The sequence below is a fragment of the Aulonocara sp. 'chitande type north' Nkhata Bay genome, linkage group LG23 (genome assembly GCF_057382095.1).
Source record: "Aulonocara sp. 'chitande type north' Nkhata Bay isolate Kocher_YH1m ecotype deep benthic linkage group LG23, A_spYH_male_GT1.1, whole genome shotgun sequence".
Taxonomy (NCBI): domain Eukaryota; kingdom Metazoa; phylum Chordata; class Actinopteri; order Cichliformes; family Cichlidae; genus Aulonocara; species Aulonocara sp. 'chitande type north' Nkhata Bay.
The window spans coordinates 50,281,351-50,308,657 of record NC_141365.1 but is presented as its reverse complement, the minus strand read 5'-3'; the positions used below and the strand labels follow the sequence as shown (position 1 = coordinate 50,308,657).

Sequence of the window (27,307 nt, the reverse complement as noted above, 5' to 3'; positions counted from 1 at the left end):
CCCTTCTGCTTTCACTGACCTCTGTCCAGCCTCTTTCTCCAAATGCACGCAGTCTCTGCTCAAATCCAGAGGTGAAAGGGTTAAAAGCTTTCACTGCAATGAAGAGGGCCCGGCTTATCCCCGAGTCTATTTTTAGAAGCACACACACAGAAGAGATGTGCACGTGCAAGCACGGCGAACAAACGATCATTATTTTTGGTCTCCCGTGTAGATTCTCCTCGCCGTGATTGAGCGCTTTGTTGCCGTGCGGCTAAAAATGGAGCACGGGGCGAGTGCATGCGTGACACGACCGCTGGCTCTTTTGTGCGGGCGGTCATTGTGCTAGGTGCATGAGCCTCATCGAGGGTAATTTCGAGCCTCATTGTCACGTTTGCCTGGCCGTCCACTTGTGCTGACATGTTGTTTTCTGCCCCTCCGAAACCCAATTACAAAATTGTGGCAGATTGCAAAATGCACTTCAGCAGCGTGTTCCCACAAATGCCGCACCCTCTCTCTCTCTCGCTGAACCCGGTGAACACAGATGAGGCTGCTGCCAGCCAGACGGTTTGTCAGCGCTGTCCTCCCATGCGCCACCAACTTGGCTGAACATGAGAGTCCCATCCCAGGACAAACCCAGGGGGTTTCTTGTGCAGCGTCTGACTCGCCTGGATGCAAAAGGTTCACCGTGTCCTCACCAGCATCCTGCTGCTGCAGCCATGCTTGTCCTCCCTCCAAAATAATAATAACACCTAAAACATGCTATTTATGCAGGATGATGTCTCAGCATATGAGAAAAGCTGCGGTTTTAATTGGTGGCAGGACAAAGACAGCGCAGAGCGAACATGAGCTAATGAAGGGACGCATCTTTTGTCCCCGCGTCTTTTGTCTAGTCCCAGCTGAGAAACGGGATACACTGTGTTCTGCCAGCATGCTGTCAGCGGCAATTACGGTTTACACTGCTGCCTGGGAGCCCAATCCTTGTGCCTTTTGACATGGTGCTCCACAGTGCTTGACACGAAGCACAAATCTCTGGCCAGGGCATCAAGGAAATACTACGGTTACGCAAGAGGATCAACGCATCATCTTTGTCGGAACTCGAAGCACACGAGCGCTTAAAGAGTCGAGATGTGCGTGCATGGTAGGTGCGGAGCAACTGCGAGCTCTGATGCTGTGGGTGTTTGCTGTTGTAAGGCCCAGCGAGCAAAGCTTTACGGTTGCATCACAAATCTCCTAGCAACCATCATGGCTGCCCATTAAGTAGAGAATATTAAAGATGGACGCAAGATCGCTGTCAGTTGAAATAATTTGCACTTTTCAGGTTTTGTGGGTTAATTCGGGCTAAGGTCTGCTTTTGTTGTCACCAAATAAACGAATAACAGCGCACGCTTTGGAAACTCTTTTTGCCTTCAACAGCCAGCAGGACGATGACGTGCTCGACGAACGCTGGAATCAAGTTAGAGTTTTAACATATGTTCATAACTTATTGGGAAGCTCTCACTTTTCTGCAAGCTTTCTCGTTTTGTTTTGTTTTGGTTTTTTTTTGTCTCCATAAATGTAAAGTTGAACCATGCAGCTCCATACAACCATACAGCTGCTCTCAAATGATATCGAAAAGCTTATCACTGGCATCAGGAGAATCCCAGTTGATAGGGATTTGTACGGAAGAGGATTAGGGCCACTGAACAAAAGCCTGTGCTTGAGATTTTTTTGTGTGTTTTGTTTCTCACAACTCTGAGAGAAAAGTCAAAATTCTTACCTCAGAATTCTTTGGGGGGTTTTTTCCCCAGAAAGAAAGAATTCTGAGAATAATGTCGGAGAAAAGGTTATTCTCAGAAAAAGTCGGAATTCAGAAAAAAAAGTCTGACTTATGACTTTTTTCTGAAAATGTCAGAATTCTGAATTTCTGAGAAAAACCTAAGAATTCAAAAACAGAAAAATACGAAGTTTTACTTCTATTTAAAATGTCTTTTTATTTTGGGGGAATATACACCCCATTTTTTAAGATGCTCTAATTGTCTTCCATATTTTCATAAAGCAGCGTTGACTGGATTTTTCGCTGAAGTTGATTTTTAAGTCGATTGCAGCTCTGTTTGTGTCGCTTTGCCTCACTGCACAGTAGATTTAGTATGTATGTTGGGGTGAATCGAGCCATGCTGTTGTAAAACATGTTGCTGAAGTGATGAGGCCTTTCTGTTTTAAAATACCCCAAAACTTGTATTTATATCATTCAGCATTAATGGTGCCTTCACAGATGTGAAAGGTGCACGTGCATTACTGAACCCCTGAATGCTTTTACTGCTTGGTAAACGCTGAAAAGGCTGCAGATTCAAACATCGTAAAAGTACAGCAAGCAGCAATCCGGCAGCTGTCTTGGTTCCAACCAGGTTGTGTTATGAATGCACATTTGGCGCTCTCATATTTGAGATCATAGTCGAAGGAAGTGGCAAATATCATTATTATGCGCCACAGTCGAAACGGAGTGTGAAAGGGCCAATTTATGGGACCGTTCTTGTACAGTTGTGTGCAGTGGCAACAGGCCCGTTGCCACAACCCTCTGTTGAATGTTGTGGCATTGTTTGCTTTTGGTGCACAGTGAATTCAGGCCTGCACGTACTGAACATGACTTCAAGTATTCAAGATTTTGACTGCTGTGGAAGTCAAATTGGCCTGGGCTATTTGCTATGATGCAAGCAAACCAGTTGTTCTTCACCGTGTGGCGTTGGTGGTTTTCTCTAAATCAGCTGCGTTATCTTAAATGTGCGGCTTTTTTGAACATATCTCACACGTAAGTAAGTCACACGTAAGCCCTTATGGTCTGTGGCAGTTACACAGCAAAACAGCGTTTTGGACACGCGTCTGCAGCGTAATGACCAATTTCCAACTCATTTCTGATTTTTCTGTCACATGTAAGATGTGACCACCTTGTTTTTCCGAGTCTTCCAGCTTGAAACGAAAGGTCAGATGGTTGTTTTCTGACCGTCCGCAGGACGCAAACTTGGCCGGGGCTCACGCAGGGGTCACTCATTCTCTTTTTATCGGGGTCCCTGACGTCAGCCGGTGCCCTTGGGAAGCGAATCTGCGACCCAGAGGAAAAAGCCTCTTCAAGGAGAGGCGTGTTTGATTAATCGTATTGTTCCTGTCGGGTTCACCTTGCTCGCTGGAGTCACCCTGGACAGAGCAGCCAGAACGGAAGTGCGCTGAATGTAATGAGGGCCGGAGCATCCTTCCTCTCTTTCTCAGTCACTGTCTCGCTTTGTAAATGCCACAGCGGCGCAGACAAATGTCTCATTCTCTTTTCTCCGGCATAACAAAGGCCTCTGTCAACATACAGTATGCTCTCGTTGCCAGGACCGGTCAAGTTTGCCTCTTGTCTCTCCTTGGAGATGCGGCGGACGGAGCCCCTTCACCATTTTGCTAAGCTCGTTAGTCCTGCACCCCCCCCTCTTCCCCACCCATTTATATTCCCTATGACAACATATTTTTGATGCAGCTACGCTAACTTGAGTCGACTAACTCTCTGCCTGAGGGTAGAAGAAGCTATTTATGGCTCCCTGTCTCCCGATTCTTACCCAGTGGAACTGAAGGATGGAGAGGAATGGAGAAAGGGAGATATGAAGGAGCTAAATTGAGGTGTTGGGGGGGGGGCTCTGCTGTGTAACTAGGCTACATTTAAGATTGATGGATCCTGTCGCCAAGGTATAGGGCACTACTTTGGCGGGTTATCGCTTCATTACGTTGCTCTCCGACTGCTGTGTGTCCCACTCTCCCTCTTCAGTGCTCCAGCACACACCTATGCTCCCTCCTCCCCACGTGAGTGTCGGGTATCAACCCTGCGGTTTGGGGCTGAAAGCTTATACGCTTTGTCTAACTAACCACAGACAACGACACGCGCACCCCTCCACCAATTCCCCACACTTAAAAGTCGGAGATGTAAAGCTCCCACCAGCAATTTGTGCAAAAGCAGGGCGTAGAATTACTCCAAGCCACAGGTGTCATGCACAGGCAGATGCACCTCATTTCCATTGCAAAATGCAGCAGCGTGTGTTTCATTTGAATAGGAACGTCAGGGGATATCGGCTCTCACCGATGCGGACGGGTTTGTTTTTGGAGAGGCTTTGACCACCTTGTAATATTTCCTCGCTCTTTACATAAAGTCTGCAGGAGTTTGAATTTGAATGTCACCTGTGTGTGTAGATCTGTTTCAACAGGGCCAAATGTGACACTCAAGCCCACGCCCAAGCCCTCACTTGTTGGGGGGACAGGGTGGTTGAAGGTGGAGGGTTCGGGGGTACTGGTGCATCAATTCGCGCAAGGTGGCGCGAGACGAATGCACGTACATAATCAGCGCAAAACGCATCCCTGCAGCTTCAAGGCTAATTAAGAGCGTGCGTCTGTGTGTATGTGCCCATCTGGTCCAGAGAGAATTCCAGAAATAGATCACGCACAGCGAGACGCTCGCCCGTTTCCCTCTCCTTTTTTTTTTCTTTTTGATGCCTCCGGAGGGATTTTACATGGATTTTCATCTCGCGTCCAAAAGGAATAATTGCATATTTGTGCCCCTCAGATGTTTTTGAGCCTTGTGCTCAGGATTTTTAGATGTAAATGTATTTATATACAGATGGCTCAGGTGCTCGTGTTTACTATGAATACACACACATATAGAGGGTGGATGAAGCAGCAGTAGTCGCAGGTTTGTGTGCGGTTGCAATGCATGCACTATTTCAATGTCAGTGTTTTTTTTTTTCTCGTTTCGCCGTTTCGTTGCTTTTTCCTCCATCTTTCCATCGCCTCATCATCCCTGCTTCCCTCTACCTCTCTCCCCTCTTACCCCCTCCATCCCCTGATGCATCCTCCTCCTCCACCACTACCCTTCTCCGTGGCTCTGCTTTTTATAGCCATGTCTTCCCAGGGCTCGGCAGCTACAAAAGCCTTTTCATGTTGCCACTATAATTACAGCCTACACACACACAGACGCACACATGCGCACACATGCACATTAGAGGAGTGTCTTTGTGTCTGTATGCATGTGCGTTGTGTGTGTGTGCCTGTGTGTGCTCCTGCATGTGCCGTTACACACAAAAGGGTGAGCTATTTTTACCTCTCTCCCTCCCTCCCTCCCTCTCCTCCTCTCCATCGCTCCCCCCACCTCCCCGCCACCACCATCGCCCTCATCCCTCTCTGCCGCCGCTGCTTGCTGCCAGCCACATTTGCTATGCTGAGCACAGGCAGCATCAGTCGAGCCCCAACTCCTCTCCTCTCCTCTCGCACGCCGAACTCGCGCGCCCCTCGGCGTCCCCTCAGAGCTTTTCCGAGCACCCCTGCAGTCGCGAAGACCCTCCGCGCATTCACCACTCGCTTTCTCTCTCCGGCCAATGGAACGCGCGCAGGTGTCGGTACCGTTGCCGCTGCACGCGCCGGCCGCAGCGCAGATGACCTGAAGCCCGCTTGTTTGCACTGTGGCTCTGTTTCTTTTTTTTTTCTTTTAAAAAACTGCCCGATTAGGTTTGTCGCTGGAAGCTTGTCTCAATGTTGCGGACCATATTTGAAGCAGAGTGTTCTCTCTCTCCCACAGAGGGAATCCTGGGAAAGGAGCAGCCGCTCGAGGTCCTGAAGACATCGGCGCTCAACCACATCCCAACAGGTTGGACACTCTGGATGTTTGTTTGGGTGCACGTGTATGTGTGTGTGAGCTTCTATAAACCAGAGTGTGTGTGAACAGACGTGATTTCACTATTAACCACATCCTGTGTGACTTTGCATGCGTGTTTGTTTCTCCTGGGATGTCATAAATTGTCGTGCCGTTTGTGAAGTGCCATCACGTCAGAGATGTCTCTGCACTTTGTCCGACTGAAGGTTGACGGCGTTTGACGGGACGACGCCGTACTTCTGTGTTTTATTTACGCTGGTGTCTCAGCGTGCCGTTTGTTTTTCCTTTTTCTTGTTTTTTTTTTTGCTGAATGACAATCCAGCAGTGTGTTTGCGAGCTCACGTGAAACTACACCAAAACAAACTATTCCACACAGTTTCATCTCCCCCAAACAAATCACACCACTTCCTGTGAACCCCGCCACCCCGAGTATGCTCAAATCGCCAAGTGTTTATTAGCAGCATACAAGCGTGGAGAGTTCATAGCAGCGAGAGGACAGAGGAGAGATGGAGCAGCGCAGAGGGAGGCCAGAGTACAGAAGTGAAAGGGGCACAGATGGAGAGATGAGGTAATCTGAAGGAGAAATGAGTCTGAGGTAATATATGCATAATGCATTATCTAATTCAGTAATGAGGGCGCTTCTAATGCTTCTAACACAGAACAATTTGGATTGTCGTGGTTGAAAAATAGTTACAAAAGAAAACAAAAATGGCAAAAGGCTGATTCATAAATTTCCTCCCGTGCTGCTCTTTCCACGGCTCTCCCAGAGCAGCGATGAAGAAGTGCTGTAAGCTCGAACAGCCTGTTGCTTCAGGGGAGCAAACAGCAAAGTTTCATCTTTGGTTCGACCCTAAGCGTCTTGGTCTTTCACGGGCTTCACGCGCTCTCTCTGTTGGGGTTGTTTTCTGCGCGCCTTCCGGCTGCGCTGATAAAATATTGAAATCTGCCGGAGTGACTTCATCAGATATTCTCCAAATCTGTTGTCTTGGATACAGAGCGGCTCGGGGCCCTCCGCTTTGGTGTGACCCCGGACCGTTCGGTTCTTTCTCCTGAGAAGCGAGAGCTGCGGGAAATCTTAACATCTACATCGCTGCATCATTAAAGCCGCTTTTGTCATGTGATCCTAATGTAACCAGATGCTGGTGGTTGCATCTTAGCACACAGTGCAAAGCTCTGGTCGGTGCACCTGCACGCAGCTGTGCAGGTCCATTTTTTCACCAGCGTTGTGTTTGTTTTGTTTTTTTTAACCGAATAAATTGCGTTTCCTGCAAATCTGCAGAAGCTCAAAGCAGCGATGTCGTAATTTAGCCGCAGACTCTGGTGCCAGCTTCTTGTTTGTTAGGATGCTGACATATCTTATGTAATGCTAAACCGACTGCTTGGAGGTTTTGAAGTGCTAGTTAGACATATCAGGCACGTTTGAAAAGTGGAATTGAGAAAAAAAGTGGCACTGCTTTCAGACATTCTCTAGTCCAAGGAATAAATTGAAGAATAAAATAGTCGGCAGATCATTCCATCAAAAAATGACATCGCTGCACGGCGTTAGCTTGGGCAGGCCTCAAAGTCGAGCTCATCCATAGTCACGTCAGACCAGCTGGTGGTGTGCTGTGCTCTGTTTGGTCAATTTCATGTGAGGTTGACTTTTTAAGTATCTTCACGCTGCCCGTAGCTGCTGGGATCTACAAGCTGCTTTGCAACCCACCTCGCCCCTTGTGTTGGACCCCAGCTCCTCCTTTCACGACCTTTTTTTTTTTTTTGCTACTGATTTGTGTTTAATGGTTCTGCTGCTCTCAACCTCTGGGTTTCCATGTCTGCAGATTGAAGAGGAGTTGCTAAAAATAATATTCAATTTTTTTTATAAATAAAGAAATAAAGTAATGCAAATGGCCGACTTCCTGTTTTACTGCTTTGCTGTCACTTTAAATTGAATGTAGCATTAGAAGTATGAGAACAAATGTTCTCTTGATCTGAAATATGAACAAATCAGCTGATGATATAAAGAATCATCAGCTGATGCCCTAAACAAGGACAACTGACAAATTTGACAACCCCTCCCCCTCCTCCCCCTGCAGAAGTAGATGTAGTTCAAAGAGCGCTCACCTCTCTCTGATAGTGCACACCTACTCTACTGAACGCATCTTTGCGTTGAAGCCCTCACCATCCTCTATTTGTGCGTCATCCCAGATAGCGAGGTCTGACACGCTTAATTTAAAGCCTGGTCGCAAAGGACTTCTGCACGTACCGCACCTCGGCTTCACACGTCGCCCCGCTCTAGATCTCACATGTTGTGTCTCTGCTGTCTCCTTCCTGTTAGCCCGCGGTGCCGCAGACCGCTCTGTGATGTCATTGAGACGGCGACAAGTCGGGGCTTGCATTCAGAAGAGCAGGACTTGCTGCACCTCGACACGTTCCCCAACGCCACGCCTTACCTGTTCCCTTTCCCTACTTTGCCCGAGGTCTGTTTGTGTTTTTTCACTTTTTTCTTTTTTTGGAGGTCGCCGGGCCGTTTCAGAGCCAGTCTTGCTCTGATAGCTCTCACTGAGAGAAAAACTAAAAGAGATGTTCACGCAGCCCGCTCTCAGAGGCCGATAAAGCGACCGCAGCTATTTTCCATCATCAACAGATGTGCTACTTGTTGCCTCTCGTCGCACCCTGCTGCTAAACTCACTGTGAAACCTGTTCTTTGTCTCTTTGCACGGCGCCAGAAAATAAAAAAGAGAGCGACCTCAGTCACATTTTGCTTCTCTAAACAGCTCCGCTCGGCTCTCAGTTTGACATCTATTAAGCCTAATGAGTGTGGAGCTCAGCGAGTCAGACCGTGGGATATACGCTGTGCTATCCGAGTCTCAAATCAGAGACGCCAGCCCTCTGCATTGTCTGGTATAAATAGATCCGCAATTGGAGCCAGAAGAGTTGTGGAGTGCGCCTGAGGGGTTGTAAACAGATTGTGATTTGTTGCGGAGAGATGGAGGGAAGAAAGGTGGAGAGGAGGGAGGGAGGGAGCTGCTGAGCGGGTAAGGACGCAAAATAGGGCTGCAGGATAGGGGACACAGGGATGGAGGGTAGAGGAACAGCTGACAGGGAAGGTGGCAAAGGGGGACAAAGTTGTTAGATGATAGAGGGAAAAATGTTTAGGTTATGTGCTGTCAGAGAGGTTGTCGTTGATGCTCAGAGATCTTCTGTGTAAACTTCAAGGAAGAAAAAGGGAACAGAGATTTGAGGCTTCAGCCGTCTTTGTCTTTCCTCTCTGAAGCCTGAGCTGATCCAAGAGGAAACAAACTGGAACTGAGCTGGAGTCCTCGCTCCTGTCAAGTCTGATTCAGGTACAGCTGCGCAAGAAGCCTGGAAGTCCCTGCGGTCGCGCAGAGACGGCACGTTTGTTAGTGTTTTGGTTTTGGTGGAAGTGCCCTCATATTATCTTCTATCTGGCCAACATCAGTAAACTGAGGTACGTGTTTGACGTCAGTGCTTGTACACGGAGACGTGCCGATACGAGAGTTTATCTTTTTCTTTTTTTAAGAAGCAGGTCGGTCTCAAAGGATTTTCACTGACTGTGAATGTTTTTGCTTTGTTTTTGTTTTTTTGAAGTATGCCCCTCCTGTGCTCGCGCTTAGTTAAGATCACGTCACGTGTGTTTGACGTGTAAAGGCGAGGCTGCCTTGATGTTCATTCAAGCGAAATAAGATTGTGAATAAACATCTACTGTATGCAGTTTATTGACCTTGACCAATGTAAGTCATTCACATAATAAAGCATCCACAGTAAAGACAGCGTGAGCGAGCAGACTCAGCAGAAGAGAAATCAGTGGTGATGTGAAGATTCTCCATATGCACAGTTTGTCATACATTCATGTTTTTCCATGAAAAGGAGCTTAAAAAAGAACTTAATGTGTTTCCACTTCACACTTTACCTGAAAAACCTTTAAACAGTTACCTCGAGAGCTGTATTGATTTATTGAATTGGTTTGGATATTCACACAAACACAAACATAAGCATTTGTCATTTTTACCTCCAAAAAGTGGTCGCTTGCTCACTAGGCCTGTGTGAGACCTGTAGCACGGATCATCTGGCAAGTTGCTGGGAAAGTTTGTATTTCCTGATCAGTTACAAAAAGTTGCTGATTAATGCTGTAAAATGACTACTAGAGCCCCAGTGCCGCAGGCTTAGAAACTAGTAGTAACCACCGATTTCTATGGAAAACTGTATGTTCAGTGACTGGTTGGCAACTGGTTGCTGGAGGTTGCTGGCAGTCACTAGAGTGAGGTCAGTCACTGTGCTTTGCATGCAAGGCACACACTTGTCTGGAAACTACCGGTGACGAGGGTAATCTGTTAGCGCCTAAAACAAAAAAGAACAGTTTCACTGTAGCAACCTGTCATAGATTACTCCGTTTTCCCTCATGAGGTCTTCGGCTGGTGTCAGCATTTGATTTCACAGCAACTTCCAGAAATCTCCAGCAACCAACTCTGGGCCTGTGTGATTGGGGCCCAACGTGTCAGTAGTTTCCCTCCCAGTTAGCCTGTTTACATTTACGCACTGAGCTGCTGCACTTAACTTTTACCAAGTTTGTGCGTCCCGTAGACGCTTTTGTTATAACGCAATGAAACCTCTGCAGCCAGAGCAGCAGGATGACATGTGTGCAAATATTATTGTATCATTTAAACGTTTAACCTACCTCTAAATATACTTTAAATACTTTTTACAAGCATATATTTTATAGTTTACGGTCATTAAATGTCATAAGATGGACTTTTTCTTGTTGACTTTGTCAACCTGTTTGGTCACAAAATGCCTAATAAAAAGTAGCTGTTACTGTTCAGAGCTCAGCTAAACGTTCAGGCTGTAAATGTAAAACTCGCCTGTAGGACAGGAAGCTGTAAATACCAAATTCACATCTCTTCTATTGACAGTTATTTTTAGTTTAGTAGAGCAGTTTGCATGAAGGACAAACACTGTGCTCGCTGAGAGCCAGGTAGTCATCAGAGCGATGTTGCAGTAGAGAGCTCACGTGCACCTCCAGCTGTTCTTCTGAACAGAATTTCAAAATAAAATGAAGATGCTGGGATTTTTTAAAAAAAAGCCACTTTAGATTCATCTGAGTTGGTCGAGATATAATTGATTGAAGTGTTTAACATTAATCCCAAATTTAACTACGATCCTGCAGCATTAATACGTCTGGGATCCTCACTCTGTTCACCTGAAACCATTTTGCGGTTTTATTTGTTTGGGAAATGTAGGCAAATTCCAGGCTGGGAATACGAGCTCACAGCATTAAAACCGCAAGGGGGGGGGGATAGTTATTACAAGTAAAAGGGGGAGGGAGGGGGCGGATGAGGAAAAAAAGGCATGCGAGCCGGTTCAGATGGGACGGCCCGCCGAGTGAGCGCGAGAGGGGGGAAGAGACATCGGTGTCTGCAAGCGAGCATGGAGGGTTTTCCTTGGCCTTAGAAGTAAAGAGAGCAGAGAGGGTATGGGAGGAGAGAGAGTGTGTGTGTGTGTGTGACGCTGGTTCCTGGAAAAGCAGAGGGCTGCAGAATAAACAGGCTGCATGCCTGAGACTGCCCTGTGATGTCACCACTGGGCAAACGAGGGACGAGGGGAGGAGAGAGAAAGGAGCAGAGAGAGAGAGAGAGAGACGCCCATCAGGTTAAAACAGGAGGCGGGGGGGCGAATGCCGAGCCAAAAGTGACAGAGGCTGAGCTGGAAAAGACAAGTCAGATGTGCAGGACGTACCGTCCTTCCTTGTAACGGCCCTAAAGGAAGAAGAAGGAAGAGGGGAGGAGGAAAAACAAGGAGGAGAGGACGAAGAGGAGGAGGAGGAGAGCACTGATGGGTGCGTTTAACGGCCGCTCTGATTCACACCTTTCTCTCGTCTTTTCTGCATCATCTTCTCCTTTTGTGCGGCTCGCAATTAGCGCCGGTGCCTGAGATGTGAGGTGTGTTTGTGCGTGACCATCAGCGAGAGAGTGTGTGTGAGGCTTGTGTGTGTTTTCTTGTGGCAGAAGAACACAATGTTCGGGGAGAGAGTGTGTTTATGAGTTATGGATTTGCATTAGGAGCCGCGGCACTTTGATAAGTGTCGTTTTCAGCCGTAAACACATCTCCGGTGTGCTTTCCCCACTCCTCTCTTAGCACTTGCTATAGCTAATATTAGATGAGGAAAAAAATGAATGAAAAACGAAGAAATAGACCTTATTCCAACCAGGACGTCAGATTGCAGGCCTGAAAGCGCAGCACGGAGTGCTTTTTAACCTTCAGCTAGCAGAGGACTGTGAAGTAGCTCGTTCAGACGCAGGAAAAATGATGACTGAAGAGCAAGAAAAGCAACTTTTCAAAGCAGAAGAGGCCAACGCTCTCAGTCTGTGGCAGCCTGCTGAAAGAATTATGCTGATAAGCTTTTGATAACTTTAGTTCTGTACAGGTTAAACTCGCGCCTCAGTTCTTCAAAGGGTGTGATAAGATCGTGAATCTTTTCAGGACCTTTGGAGGTCCAGAGTTTAAATACAGCATGTGCATTTAACTGCTTGGTCCTATACTGTTGGACTGTTGTGTGGAGCAGTTTCTCTTTTAAATAGTTGTGAGTGATTTTTACAGCTCCTGCAATGTGTCACAAAGAAGTTTGATGTTATTCATTACACGAACAGGTAGAGACATTCATCTATCCGTCAGCTGCTTTAAGGCCTTTAGACGCGTAACATTTGATCATTTTGCGTGTAAAACAGTTTTTTTGGACTCACTAATGCAGAGGTTCACAACCACGAATTTGATACGTTTAGTTTTTCAGATTTTTCTGATCCAAATGAGCAGATTCGACCAATAAGACCACTGCATTTGGCAACAAGCGTGTTTGTAGCTCAAAAGTGCTGAAAATAAAATCATATGGAAAAAGTCAAATAATACTATTTTACCTCAGGCACACAGCTAGACACTCGTCAGATGTGCTCACTACCTGACGCCCTTTATGATACAGCTTCAACCGCTGGGTCAGGTTCTCTCTGCTTCTGCTTTTGGATGAACGCAGAATCGCTGGTTCCTCGTTTTTATGTTAAGAAACATCAGGAGGGAACACGCCTGTATTTCGTGTAGTTTGTAAATCTCATGGAAATCTTCCATCAAGCCTTCACAATTACGGCTGACAGCGGTATGGGAGTTTCACTACAACCTCAGCAGCCGGTTCCTTCTTTAAAAAGCAAAACCCAAAGTTTTCCATGCGTTTCATTTATCTTTAGATCGGACTGCTTCTCCGTCTTTGCTCTGCACAGTGATTCACGGCTGTGGGAGTTCGTCTGTCTTAAACGAGCTCACCTCGCTCCTTCCCTCCTCGCCTGCTGGTCGGTTTCCAGATTGTAACCATCGTCGCTTCTAACATGAGCAAAGGGCCAGAGAGGAGCCAAAACTCAGGGCGTTGCTCCATTTTAAATTAAATATTGGGTACCTTGTTAAGCAGATTCACAAATGGAAAAGGAAATGAAAGAACAAAAAATCCAACCATGTAGGTTCTTTTCTTGGAAGGAAAGCAATAGCCGGCTAAAAAAACAAAAGACATTTCCCAGTCATGAGATCCCTCTCATGACTGGGAAATGTCAAACCTCATGTCCTGCAGGGTTGAAACAAATCAACCAGCGCAGACTACTGACTCATACGTTGTGTTGTTGTTTTTTAAAATCCCCCACATGACGACAAGTCCTTAAGGAGCCGCTGGGTGTTGCTGCCCTGTTCTCCTATGGCATGGATGGCGGCAACCATGTGGATGTGTTTCACCCCGGCACACGGAAAACACCGGCAAGAAGGCGGCAAGCCGAGTCGTTTGAGATGTGCGGTTACACTGGAGGACGTTCAGAAGTTTTTTCTGTGGTCTGTCTGCAATCCATTGCAAGGATCTTCCATAAGAGGCTTTTTACACGTCTCTGTGATGCAGCGAGAGTGCGTCTGTGCTGGAGCCTGGAACAAACTGGAAATGTTTCAGAGGTTTGTCTGAGGAAAACAAAGATGTGATCAGTTTGTGGCTGTTTGAAAGGTCGAGCACGAATACGATATCCTCAAAAAAAAAAAGAGTGTAAATGTGCCGCTGTGTGTTTTCTATGAGCAGACCTGGCTCTGAACCCTCCTATTAAGCGTGCCGCTGATGGCGTGTTTGCCTCTTTATTAACACAAAGTATCTCTGGCTCTCGCTGCACTCTCTGCAAACATGTAGGTAAATAATCAGCCAATCGACTCCTATTTATTCAGATTAAATGGGGAGGAAGCTGCCTGATTGGAGGGCTTCCTGGGCAGTGATTTGTGCGCAGCCGGGCTCCAGGTCAATGCGATCTTTGTGGGAAGACGCCGGGCTTCTGCAATTACACACGAAACCGGATTGTTTGGCTTTCCTTGTATATACAAAAGAGACGAGGGGACAAAAGGGCGCTATTTTTATGAAAGCTTTATTTAACACTTTCAGGGATCAGAGGTCAGGGGTTACTGTTGGAAAACATTCCTGGAAGTGGTATAAGCAGGAAAAAGCAACATATATGTGGCTATTAAGGTGATTTATTATCAGGGGAAATCCTTCGACCTTACATTGCATGTTCACTTGAGGCCGGATTTTGAAATAAAGGCGAGCAGATACGCAGGTATGCTTCCGTCCTAAAACTGCACAGCTGCTGGGGAGCGTGAAACCGCAGAGCTTCGAGTGACTTTTCAGGTGCTTTTCAGGCAGGTAGAAACACAGAACAACAGTTAGCAGGGCTTTGATTTAATCCCATTCATCCACGCAACCTTGCAGCTTTAAGTGCTCGAGAACAGGATCAATGTGACACATGTGAACATGTTACAGAGAGCCGTTGGGATCCACTCTCCTTTTTCCTATTTTCTGCTGCTGGGTGTCAATAGACTTTTATTAATTGCTTTCACGTGATAGTGGGCCCAATCTGTACGTTTCTAAGCTTTATTTTGCTGCTCGTGATGCTGCTAAAAATACACGAGGAGCTGATGCTCGCTGAGTGTCTGGAGAGGCTTTCGGTTAGAAAATACGTCCTTGAATGTTTTAATAATCTGTGGTGAGATGATGGTGATGATAATGTTGGCAGCTTGCTTTGCTGTGAGGTGTCACCACCTGTCAGGAGCAAACTAAAAAAGCAGATGCCTTTCTTCTTCTCTCCCGTCATCTTCCCTTGCAGTCGACATCAACTCTGCGCTGCCCCTTCGTCTCCCGCCGGCCGCCATCCCCATGGATCTGCGCGTGGACCATCACCAGCAGCAGCAGCAGGTGTCCTCGCTCTCCCCGCCCGCCCAGCAGTCGCCCGGCCAGCCCGGCGGCGGCAGCGGTGGCGGCAGCGTGGTGGCGGCATCGGTGCACGAGCAGCAGCTGCAGGCTGAGCTGCTGGCCCTGAAACAGAAGCAGCAGATCCAGCGGCAGATCCTCATCGCAGAGTTCCAGAGGCAGCACGAGCAGCTGTCCCGCCAGCATGAGGCCCAGCTGCAGGAGCACATTCAGGTACGGCCGCGTGTTTGTCAATGAATGAAGTTCAAGTGCTGGAAAAAAAGGAGGCATTCAAAACAAATCTGAAAAATTTGGCCCACGTTTTCCAGAAATGGCACTAGCAGTCCTTAAAGCTGCAGTTTCACAGCAGCCAAAAGAAGAGCAGTTAAAGCTGTGACGGCCCGGCAGGATTATTTGGACGTGATTGCACAGTGATTCCACCAATCACAGCTAGTTCACCTGTGAGTCCGTCTGTGAACAAAGGAAGGGCTGCTAACAATGCTGGAAGAAAATGTTTTTCTAGACTTGACAAGGAACACGCTAAAATCCAGTAGGAGGCTTCCTGTGCCGCCTGTTCAGAACATTTCAACTTAAAAGCAGCGCGTTCACCCCTCCAACCCTGTTCTGATCCGGTTCGGAAATGATTGAAATCCACCCTCAGTAGTAGGCACGCTCCATGATTCAGGAGCTTGTAGACAAACCTTTTTTTTCTGCATGACTTTATCAGTCTGGGGGAATTTTTTCACAGTCTTAGTCTGTTTTAGTCTGCTTCCATTTACTGTGGGTTGCAGCCACTCGTTTATGCACAGCTCTTAATGTCTGACCGCAGTATTTCAGTCGGTTTGAGGTCTGGACTTTGACTTTTTCATTCTTTGTTTTGCAGATTTGTTGTTCAGTTCAGTTCAACTTTATTTATACAGGGCCGAATCACAAAAAGAGTCGTAAAAGCGCTTTAGATAGGCACAACTGTCTAGAAGCAAATAATACACACAGCCTTATTTGTGTTGCATCACCTTTATCAAGTACTCCCACTCGAACTAGTTCACTTCAGTTTTATTTATATAGCACCAAATCACATGAGTCGCCTCGAGGCACTTTATAATGTAAAGTAAAGACAGAGAAACCCCAACAATCAGACCCTCCCCTATGAGCAACCACTTGGAGACGGTGGGGACGAAAAGCTCCCTTTTAACAGGAAGAAACCTCAGGCAGAATCAGACTAGTTGTGGTTGAGAGGAGACATGCTGTGGAAAAGAGCCAGAGATTAATCATAACTAATGACCAAATACAGAGAGGTGTATAAGCACAGAAACACTCAGTGCATCATGGGAAGCGTCCAGCAGCTTAGATCAATTGTAGGATAACTAAGGGAGGATTCAGGGTCACCTGATCCAGCCCTAACTATATGATTTATCATATCTGCCTCCTGAATCCAAACTGGGAGCTGGTTCCACAGATGGACCTGAAAGCTGCAGGCTCTGCCTCCCATTCTACTTTTAAATATTCAACACTTGGCTTTAAAAGCAGCAGAGTATTGAAAACAGACAGACAACAGCCTCTTCTGGTCCACAGCTCAACAGATCAGCATTAGACCTGGTCGCGGTCTTTCCGGAGGACTGCACACTAGGGCTGCCACAAACGATTATTTTGATAGTCGACTAGTCACCGATTATTTTTGCGATTAGTCGACTAATCAGATCATCATCCATTAGACATAAAACTACAGCTTATTGCACCAGCAGCATCTACTCTTATATAACTATCATTAGCTTACAGCTTTAAGTGTTTAAGGTCTGTGCTAACTAAAAATAAAGACAAGATGATAGTTTATTCAATTTTAATGAAATTTGCAGATTGTTTCGGTGAAGTTTAATAAACTCCTTGCTATCTAAAATATAACAGGACACTGGAGTATATTCTCCAGCATCTCACACTTCTGATAATCAGCTGTCTGCTTGACGTTTATTCAGCTGTGTAAAAACTATAACTTTAATCTCAGACAAACCGATTTACTCAGGAACAAATAAAATACTAAAAAAAAACCCAAACAATAACATTTTAAGTTATCTAAGTGACTCATATATCATGTTTAACCTGAGTAGCGAAAGACGGCGGTGGGTTTGAAAACGATTTGCGGGGAGTCCGGTGTTCTCACCGCGCTAGTGACCTAGCCCCCGGCTCGCTAACGAGCTAGTGGGTAACAGACGTCTCCGAAAACGTCGGAGCGCTTTTGAAAATATGCGGTGTCTTGATAAACTGAGCAGATATTTGAGGTTTACACAGCTACATTCTCGCCTGAAAATATGTTAAACGTTTATTTTGTGACCCAGAAAGAATAATAAGAGTAACATTAAAACTAACTAGCTGCCGCCATTGTTGGAAACTGCGCTGGGCCGCGCTATGAATTCTGGGACACAGCTGCTTCTTCTTCTTCTTCTTCGGGGTTTAACAGTAGCTGACATCCTTGTACATGCAGTGCTGCCATCTCCTGTTTCAGTCCGTTATTACACTCTTAAATCCTGCTACTTATTCCTGCGTCTTTTGTGATCTTACAAAGTTTCAAACGACGCGTCGACTATTAAATCAGTCGTCGACGATTTTGATAGTCGACGTAATCGTGACTAGTCGACAAATCGTGGCAGCCCTACTGCACACAAGCACATTTACGTAGGTTGCAGACTCTGGAGGCTCAGTTTAGATTAATACCTACCACTTTACCGTAAATTCACCGTAACATGGCTATTGGGTAACTGCTAATAGCTAAACGGCTAACATTAATGTGTTGACGTTTATTATAACTTTTAAATACGTCAGCGTGGTTGAAACAGGAGCTTTACTGACCTGTTGAAATTCCTCAGAGTGTTGTTCAGTGTTTTGAGGTATCGACACTGCTGCAAATGGGTAATCAAAGAAATTTGAGTTTTTTGTATCGATTGGTTACTAATTTTAAATTTGTCAGACTTCTGGTAAGCATCGGCTCTCTCCACGATCATTGTAAATGCGGCTAATAAGCCCTGAAGAGTGAAGCAGTAAAACTGTTAATATTTTTTTGTTGTTTTAAATACACAGGTTGTAATATTGTTGTTGTCAGCGAGGAACAAACGCTGTGTTGGACACTGATTTCACTTTAATTCTTCCATCAGTGTAAAAGCAGAGCAGCGGGCCTGTTACTCAAACCTATTTAAAACTGTCCTAAACAAAGCAAAGACAGACTTTGATGTAGTCTGCTGTGGGATTCTTCATTAGCAGACTAAACTCAGCCTGTGAGACCTTTAAATGCTGCGAGTGAAGAGGGAGCAGAGAACAAGGAGGCAGTCTGCCTTCATTTATTTTAACTCCAGAGATGGAGAAGAGCAATATGAGCATGTGGTTGAAGTCGGAAAATGTGCGAAAGACTTTTTTCCCCTGGTGTTACATAAGTTATGCACAAGCCCTGTTGTAGCCTTACTTTAAATATCCAGAAATATACGGTGTGCTCAGGGCGACGTGAAAAAGTGAAAAGTTCGGTTTGGTGTGAACGGCCCGGGCCGGACGCTTGGGGAACATAAACAGAGCTGCACAGGAGTGTGCGCTGGAGCTTGGATCACATGTCACAGTGACCTGGAAATACAAAGTGAATCTAGATCATCACGCCCACACGCCGAAGCTTTAATACATCAGCCCCCCACCCCCGAGAGCGCCGGAGCGCTCCCGAGAGGCAGAAATGTCACATAAAGATATTCCAGTATTTGCTCTTTTTTAGAAGAATACTGCTGTAATATGAATTGTAATACACGCAGATACAGCTGAACTACTTATTATTTCAGGACTTAGAATAAATTGTCTAAAAATGGATTGTGGGGGCAGAAGATCAGATGGCGACGTGCAGGATTACATTAGTTTGAATGTCACATGCAAGTCTTTGCTCTCTTGATCTCTTGGTGCTCAGCTTCCCTCTTTACGAACCTTTTTATTTATTCTTTCCTTTTCTCGTTTCTTTCGAGCTTGTCTTGCCTTTGTCTTTTTGTGCTTCCTTCTTCCTTACTGGTTCTGCTTTTTTCCCCTTGCTCTTCCCGTCTCTAATTTTCTCCTTTCTTGTTCCTTCTCTCACTTCTTCCTTCTGTCTTCACATTTAAACTTTTCCCTCATTTGTTTGTGTGTCATCCGCTCCTCCTACTTTCTTCTGTCTCTTACTTTTGGTTTACATTTTTCTTCATTTAATTTTTTTTGTTTTTGTATTTCACTGTTTTTTCCTCTTCCTGTAATTTCACTCTATTGTATCTTTTTCCTTTCTAGACGTTTAAAATGATCCATTCAGTCTTGTGATCATGGTCCTGTTGCACGACCCCGTTTGGGTCCAACCTTATCTGTTGGACAGATAATAATAATAATAATAATGGAGTGGATTTATATAGCGCTTTTCAAGGCACCCAAAGCGCTTTACAATACCACTATTCATTCACTCTCACATTCACACACTGGTGGAGGCAGCTACGGTTGTAGCCACAGCTGCCCTGGGGCAGACTGACAGAAGCGAGGCTGCCATATCGCGCCATCGGCCCCTCTGGCCAACACCAGTAGGCAAGTAGGGTAAAGTGTCTTGCCCAAGGACACAACGACCAGGACAGAGAGCCCGGGGATCAAACCGGCGACCTTCCGGTTACAGATGCGCTTCCCAACCCCCTGAGCCACGGTCGCCCACAATGACCTCACTTTGACTCTACTGTGGTATAGAGTGGATTTCATCATTGTATCGATGACTACAAGGTGCTGAGGCCAAATCGTGGCCCTTCACCACCATGCTTGACAGCTGGTATGATGTATTTGGTTGTTGTGCGTCATGGTCAAACTTTGGTCTCATCCAAAGGACATTGTTTCAGAAGTCTTGTGTTTTGTTCAGATGCAGCTTTGCAAACAGAAATTGTTCTTGTCCTGTTATTTTAAAGAAAAGAGATTTGCCCCTTGTTACCCTCCAACCTGTTCGGTCTTTTTCCAGCTGCACTGTCATGAACTTTAACATTTACCATTTTAACTGAAGCCTGCAGAGTCTGAGATGTAGCTCTTGGGTTTTTTGCAGCGTCTCCGAGCATTGCACGCACTGACCTTGAGGTGAATTTGGGGTGAATTGTCCACTCCTGGGAAGACTGGCAACTGTCTTGAATGTTTTGTACTTGTGAATAATCTTTCCCAGTGCAGAATAATGGACTTCAGATTGTTTGGAAATGACCTTACAATGCTTCCCAGACTGATGGGCAGCACGAGTTGCCTTTGTTTTTTCCTCCTTGGCATCGTGTTAACACACAACTGAATGCTCCAGACCAGCAACCTTACAAAACTTCTGCTTTTACAGAGGTGCTCAGAATTACTGGTGATCGGCTAATCAAGTGCATATGATTAGCAGGACTTAGAAAGCTGGAAGGGTGCACCTCTGCATTTTGTTAAATAATCTGTTGTAGGTTGTATTCACCTCATGTTAAGAGCTGCTAAGGACCAGGTTACATTTTTACTATGTTCTGATATGTAAAACCTTCAGACTATAGGGAATTATGATGCATTTATTGTAAATTCCATACACAGGGCTGCACATAAGTGGTCCGCAGGTGCGCATCCGCTGTCAAAATAAAAGACGCGCGTCAGATAAGAAGTTGGAACGCGCGTTTGCTGGAACGCGTACATAAGATGTTCTGGAGGAGCGGGAATACGCACTTCTTTTGCGGTGGAGGAACACCAAAGTTTTCCGTCCTGTTTTGTCATTTTTGTGATGCCGAGGGATGAGCGAGGATATCTGAAGGTGCGTTTGAGTTGTGGCGGCGTGCAGATGGAGGAGAGTGACGCACAGACTGAGCAGTGAGGCCTGTCCTCATTCACGGCTCCTGTGTGCACGCACGCACAGAAATCTACAGCCATTAAAACCTAAACATCCTCTTAAATGTCAGCAAGCACTCGAACACATGCCCACAGTAGCACATACTCGAGTACCCATAGCAGCAGGCGTACATACGCTGATTCACATGCTAACAACGGGGAACTCTCAGAAATTGAGACAGTCGGAAACTCTTCAGAGTATTTAGTCAAAAAGTGGCAACATTTTCTATAATAATAATAATAATGATAATAATGGATTGCATTTATATAGCGCTTTTCGGGGCCCTCAAAGCGCTGTGTACATCTCTGGCCTAGTGAGCCACAGGGGTTTGGGCTGTGTGAATGTGGGTGGCGAGGTTACTTTGAGCCTTGCCACCCACTCAATCCCTTATCCCCCAACCTCGATTGAAAGACCAAAAAAAGGAAAAAGGATTCAGGCGTCGGGCTGGAAGCCAGCCAGACAGCCGATGAGCTTTTCTCACGGGCCCCACCTCACCTTCCTCTCACCTTCAGCCGCTAATTTATTCACAGACCGGTCTCGAGCATTTGATTTACCCTGGCGGTAAACACGAGCGCATGTCCCGGCTACTGAGCGTTTATTTACACTTCTTAAAAAAATAAAAAGACGCCATCACGACCTGATTACATGCCGTTACAGTAAACTAATCAAATATTGCCACTGGTTTCACAATGATAAGGGAGAAAGGAGCCCAGGGTGTTGATTCCTTGGCACATCAGTGAGAGGTCATTATGTTGCTGGCGGAGTGCAGGCAGCTTGCCTATTTATTCCATATTACAAAGTGATTCGGAGGCTTGACTCTGTACTTTATGTTGTTGAAATTACGGCTGCGAAAAGGGTGAAAGTGAGCTTCAGCCTGCGTTTAATTTAATTGATGCTTTTATCCACAGTCAGGCTCTGGGTCTTAGGACACTCAAGTGGGATGAAGAGGTGTCTCCAAGCACAGGTTGGCTTTTACTGTGATTTTATTTTTGACCTTTTTGGTTTCAGCACAAGCCGTCAGGGCACAGGTGAGTTTGTTTCTGCGGTATAAAAGCACAGGGAAGGCAGATTTCAGAGCATTTAACAGATGCTCTTCTGTCTTTTTTCTGAGGAAGAAGCAGATTGGATTATGTGTTTTTTTACTAAAGCCTCATCCCCCTGTTAAATTGTTTATATTTATTTAAAGGCTTAAGCTTCTGGCCTGAGGTTTTTGGGGATTTTTTTTATAGAACTGCAAAGGTTTTATTTCTTTCCCCCTCCTTTTTTTTCTTTAAACAGCTGTCAGATGTATTTACTTCAGATGGCAACTCAAGCAAAGCAGAAATGGGACTACTCGACTTTTAAAGACGACCAAGTAATGAAATGGTTGCATTTTTAAGATCTTTGCAAAGTGATGGTATCTGATAAGGCGAGCGGGTTTAGTCCGTGAAGTGAGCCAGTAGCATCAGCGGATTTCTTTGGTGCAATAGATTTAGTATATTTAATTTAGGCATATAAAACTTCACCATCATGCTATGATTTTCTTTCCTTTAAGCTCCTGACGTTCTTAAAAGTCGTTCGAATTTGAGCACCCAGAATGTCCGGGATCACAGACGGTGATTGTTTTGTTTCCTGTTCAGATTCTTTTGCCATATGATGATGATGTCACATGTCATATGGACCATCCATTTGCTGTGACACTTGTGTTTAATACTCAGATCCACTGATCTGGAAGAGCCACTGTGATTCAGGCTCTTATGTGCGCTCAGATTGTGGGGAAATAAAACGTCTTCAGGACTTAAAGTTGTTCGATCGGTGCAAAAAGCGCGTCCAAAGAGCAAGTTAACACCATTTCACAGCCACAAGGTGAAAATATGACTATATAAGAAAGTAATCATGGATTGAAGGTGAGCCTAGGATCAAAATGTAGGTAAACAATGAGACCTTTCATATGCCGTGACCTGTTTTGATCAACCAACCAATCCTTCATGTTGACATGACCTTTAAAAATGAACCCCCAAAATTCCCTTCTTGAGGTTAAAGCCACAAATGAAACTTCTAAGGCACTAATGCTTGTTCCTGCTCCTCTGCATCATAGACATTAAATTGGTGCAGCTTTGCTACTGAAAATGTGATATATCCTGTCAAGTTGATGCAACAGAAATTGATTTTGGCTTCAGGTTGTGACATCTGGAGCTGAGTTTTAGGCCTGAAAATTGAATGTCTGTCTCTTGTTCTTACAGACGTGAGGGCTCAAAAATGCTTTCGCCCACCTCAGAGTGTAAAACCTTTGCACTAATTGTATCATACATAAAAAATCAATGATGTGATTCTGAGGGGGTCACGTGGGAACTTTTTAAAAAACGGTTGATTTATGTGGAATGACCCAAGTGGTAATAGTTCTTCATATACAGTAGCCTACTGTATACTACCGACCCCAGCCAGTCGCAGCAGCTGGCCACATGGATCTGCTGGAAGTTTCTCCCTGTTAAAAGGGAGTTTTTCCTTCCTACTGTCACCAAAATGCTTGTTTACAGGCGGTCATCTGATTGTTGGAATTTTCTCTGCATTATTGTGGTCTTTGTCTTACAATATTAAGCACCTTGAGGTAACTGTCATTGTGATTTGTTGCTGTATAAATAAAATTGAATTGAGCTATTAGAAAAAGCGTATTTGTGAGTTTCACGTGGTCACTGGTAGGTAGCATAGCAACAGCAGTGACTGTAGTGAGACATGCTCACAAAAGTATGGGATGAGTTTGTTGTTTGGACATGTGTGGTGATTACGGAGAAGGAAACATAAAGCTCTTGTGAATATGGTAAATATTGTATATAACCTTGTAGTGTTTTTGCATGCTCGTATTGTTGTTGACCTATTTATTCCTGCTGTGTTCACTCTGCTGCTCTAACAATGTGAATTTCCCAACTCTGTGACTAATAAAGCCTATCTTATCTCATCTCATGATATGTAGACAGATAGATGTGAGGGCTAATAAGGAACAGTTCCAAACTTCCGTGCAGGATACTTGGAATTATCTGCAATCAGTCGCCCGTTTGGTGAATATTTGCTAATGTGATTGTGGTCTTTCTTCGTGCAGCAGCAACAGGAGCTCCTGGCTTTGAAGCACCAGCAGGAGCTGCTGGAACATCAGAGGAAGATGGAGAACCACCGTCGGGAGCAGGAGCTGGAGAAGCAGCAGAGAGAACAGAAGCTGCTGCTGCTGAAGAACAAGGAGAGGGGCCAAGAAAGTAAGTTGAAGCAAGATGAGTGATACTGAGAGCGCTAGCAGTCAAACTGAATCTGAAGCCAAGCCTGCGCCCTGTAGCCAACTTTCCCAGTTTGAACAGCAAAACCATATGAAATCATATATTGAACCAGTATAACAGCAAATGTAACTTATTTATTTTCTCTCATCTTCAGTTCACACTTTGTCACCACTGGTGCCTCAGTATGTCACTATCTAAGCTGATCAAAGCTCCTACGAACCTGCAGTTGTCATACAGAATTCTCTACCACATCTATACTCACAACAGAATCTGCTGTGAATCTCTGTGGGTCGTACCCAGTAATGAATCTAATCTGGGTTTAACTAAAACATAACAGGAGCCAAGTTGTGCTTGTTGCTAACCACTGTTTGTGGGAGTCTTTCCTCTGAGTTTAATAAATACCTTCAGGTTTATAGGATCCATATGAGTGTCCCCAAAGCAAGAGACTTGCGTGCATTTATGTTTTCCATAAATACATACAGAACTTAACCTACTGGGATGCATCAACAGGATAACACTGGAAACAATAATTAGAGGTTGTCGTCCCCATATTAGTAGCTTACGTTATGAACAGCATTTGATTTCACACTCAGTTCAGTGTTACAGTTACAGCATATAATGTCGTGTGTAGGGTACCCACCACCACCACCACCACCACCACCACCACTACTACTGTGAGCTATTGTTTCCTGTCTATACAGTCAGGAAGCTTGGTAGCATCTGCCAGAGTTATCGAGAACTCTCTGTTCAAAAGGACCGTTGTGTTTGTGCGCTTCTGTGCGTGTGTGTTTGCATGTCTGTGTATTTCCATTTTACTTGGAGAACCTGTGTATTTACTGTGGTAAACGAGCTGTATTAGCCCGGTGGCCTTGGCTGGAGCTGGGCCGAGTTGTTACCGCTGCCTGCTGGATGTCTCTCAACAGTTCATTGAAAGCAAGTGGACAGGAGTCCTTGAGAGCCGTTTACACACTATATGGAAAATGGTTACAGATCGTGTGTGTGTGTGTGTGTGTGTGTGTGTGTGTGTGTGTGTGCGTGTGTGTGCGTGCGTGCGTGCGTGCGTGTGTGTGTGTGCGTGCGTGCGTGCGTGCGTGTGTGTCCAAAAGAGCAAGAGAGAGGACTGCAGTGTTTGCTCTCACGTGTATCTGCAAAGGTGCAGTTTGTGGTCTGTAAATTTCTTAGTTTGTAGCGTTTTTCTTTCTTACCACAGTTCTTTATCCAAGAAGTCTGTTTTTGCTGATTCACTGTAAGACGAGAGCATGGTTTTTTTGATTGATTGGTTATTTTAGTAATTAATCCGCTGATTCTTTTCTCAACTGATTCTTTTCATTTTAAAAATCGGGAGATAGTCGCAGTTACTTAAAGCCCACTTTCGTATCTTTCTATTGAGCACCCCAGATTACACAGAAAACTGAGACAAACACTAATTTCTGCCTAAACGTCTGAGGAAGGTCAGACGTTCAAGTTTTACTGTTCAATGACTTCCAGTTGACGAGTTGATTTTAGCTTCCAGATGGGATTTATGCATAATAAGTTTAGAAAATACAAGACAACTGAACAAATTAGCCCTCTTCCTGTTAAAAGGGAGGTTTTACTTCCCACTGTTGCCAAGTCCTTGCTAATAGGGAGTCATCTGATTGTTGAATTTCCTCTGAAGATAAAGATGAGACTTTCTGGAAAGAAAACATTAATAAATCTTTGGTCCTGATTTTGACTTCTTTTCTTTATATGCTGGCAGTGATGTGGATGTTTTGTCTGAGTGGCAACAGCTTTCAGAATACTGGAGCAGGTATTCGTGCAATAAGTGGTGTTAAATGGTACAAAGCTGTGGCAATGTTTGATTCCCCCCTTAGCTTCTGGGGGCAGTGTCCTATATCTCAGGAGTCCAGACTCAGGAATCTGTAGTCAGTTGATATGTGTGCAAGTTTTGGTTTAAGATAAAAACTAAATCACCGCCAAACGAACTCTAAACTTTTAACCTGCATGTAGTGATCGGTTATCCAAAATTACCTGATCTGAGGATTAGGAATAAGATCTCTCCTGTTGGAGGTCTTAGCTGGGATAGTCTAGTTACACTGTCTCATCTCATGCCTATAGATGTTACATATGAACATGCAGATATTGTTAGGGGAATTTAAACGGGGGGATTTAGTGGCAGAAACACACACGGGCACAGGATCGCGGTGAAGCAGATTTATTTACAGTGACAGGGGAATATTTACAAGGGAAGGGGCTATGTACAGTGGCCGGGAAAATGTGCGAGGAGACAGAGCCGAGGGGATGAAACGGAGCCGAGGTATGCGGGAGGATAGATGGCGCACCGGAGCTACCTGAGGACGAGCGACAAAACAGAGTTAGGGGATAACGTCGAGAGTAAAACTGAGGCGGACGGGGAGAGTTGGAGAGCTTACTTGAAACACTGAAATACAGGTATGGCAGTGGTCACAGGCCGGCGCGAGGTAAGTCTCTGTCACAGATCCAAAGAGGGCCAGCACACACAGGCAGGCGGCGAGACAGGCTGGTGCAGAGGGAAAGCAGGCAGGAGACGGATCTTAAAACATGCAGCTCAGTAGCGCGGAAGCAACAGATTAATCTTGCAAAAGCAGGTTACCACTTGTGGAAGCGACGATACTGCGACACCAGACGTCCGTTACTCAGCTCCATAAATGCTCCCACTGATGACGTCCGATACGCCGCCGGAATGCCATCAAGCACCGCCCCGCCTACCTGCGTCTCGAAAAGGGAAACAAAAACCCAGGAACAACAACACGCATGCCCACCAACTCCTAATAGATATGTGATTACAGAGATTAGCCATTTAAAACTGGAGTCCATCCATCCATCTTTCCTTCCACTAATCCAATTTAGGGTGGCAGGGGCGGCCTGGAGCCTATCTCAGCTGTCATAAAGCGAGAAGCAGGCTACTCCCTGGACAAGAGGCCAACATTCACGCCCGCATTCACATGTAGAATCACCAGTTAACCTAAAGCCATGCATGTCTTTGGACTGTGAGAGAACCAGAGTACTCACAGAGAATCCACACAAGTCGTGGATTCTAACCCAGGACTTGCTGTGAGGCAGCACTCTGCCACCCACAGTATTAAAAACCTAATGAAGACAGTATCTGCTTTGAAACATGTTACAGTGGAAGAGTGTAATAGGGTTCGTTTCACACTTAAGTGAAAAAGATCAAACTGATTATGAGAATTGTGATGAGACATCCAACTATCGCGTCAACCACCCATGGACACTTGGCCCTTTTCCGCGCAGTCTTCCTACAAGTTCAGTCGCGGTGGCTAACTTGTTATGGTAATTGCTCGTGATGTAGCGTACATTCAGCTGTAATGACT

At 45.4% G+C, this 27,307-nt stretch overlaps 1 protein-coding gene across 4 annotated transcripts in view; it reads left to right on the top strand.

The window, feature by feature from the left end:
• LOC147302941 (histone deacetylase 4-like) overlaps positions 1-27,307 on the top strand; it is an 88,375-nt gene that overhangs the window by 20,134 nt on the left and 40,934 nt on the right. For 2 of the 4 annotated variants that reach the window (XM_086281946.1, XM_086281945.1), the window contains exons 1-3: positions 5,215-5,620; positions 14,785-15,101; positions 23,789-23,939. In XM_086281946.1, the coding sequence (XP_086138072.1) occupies positions 5,506-5,620; positions 14,785-15,101; positions 23,789-23,939 (583 nt within the window). In that variant the 5' untranslated portion in view covers positions 5,215-5,505. Of the gene's footprint in view, positions 1-5,214; positions 5,621-14,784; positions 15,102-23,788; positions 23,940-27,307 lie in introns of those variants that run through there. The other 2 variants (XM_086281949.1, XM_086281947.1) reach the window with 2 other exon arrangements.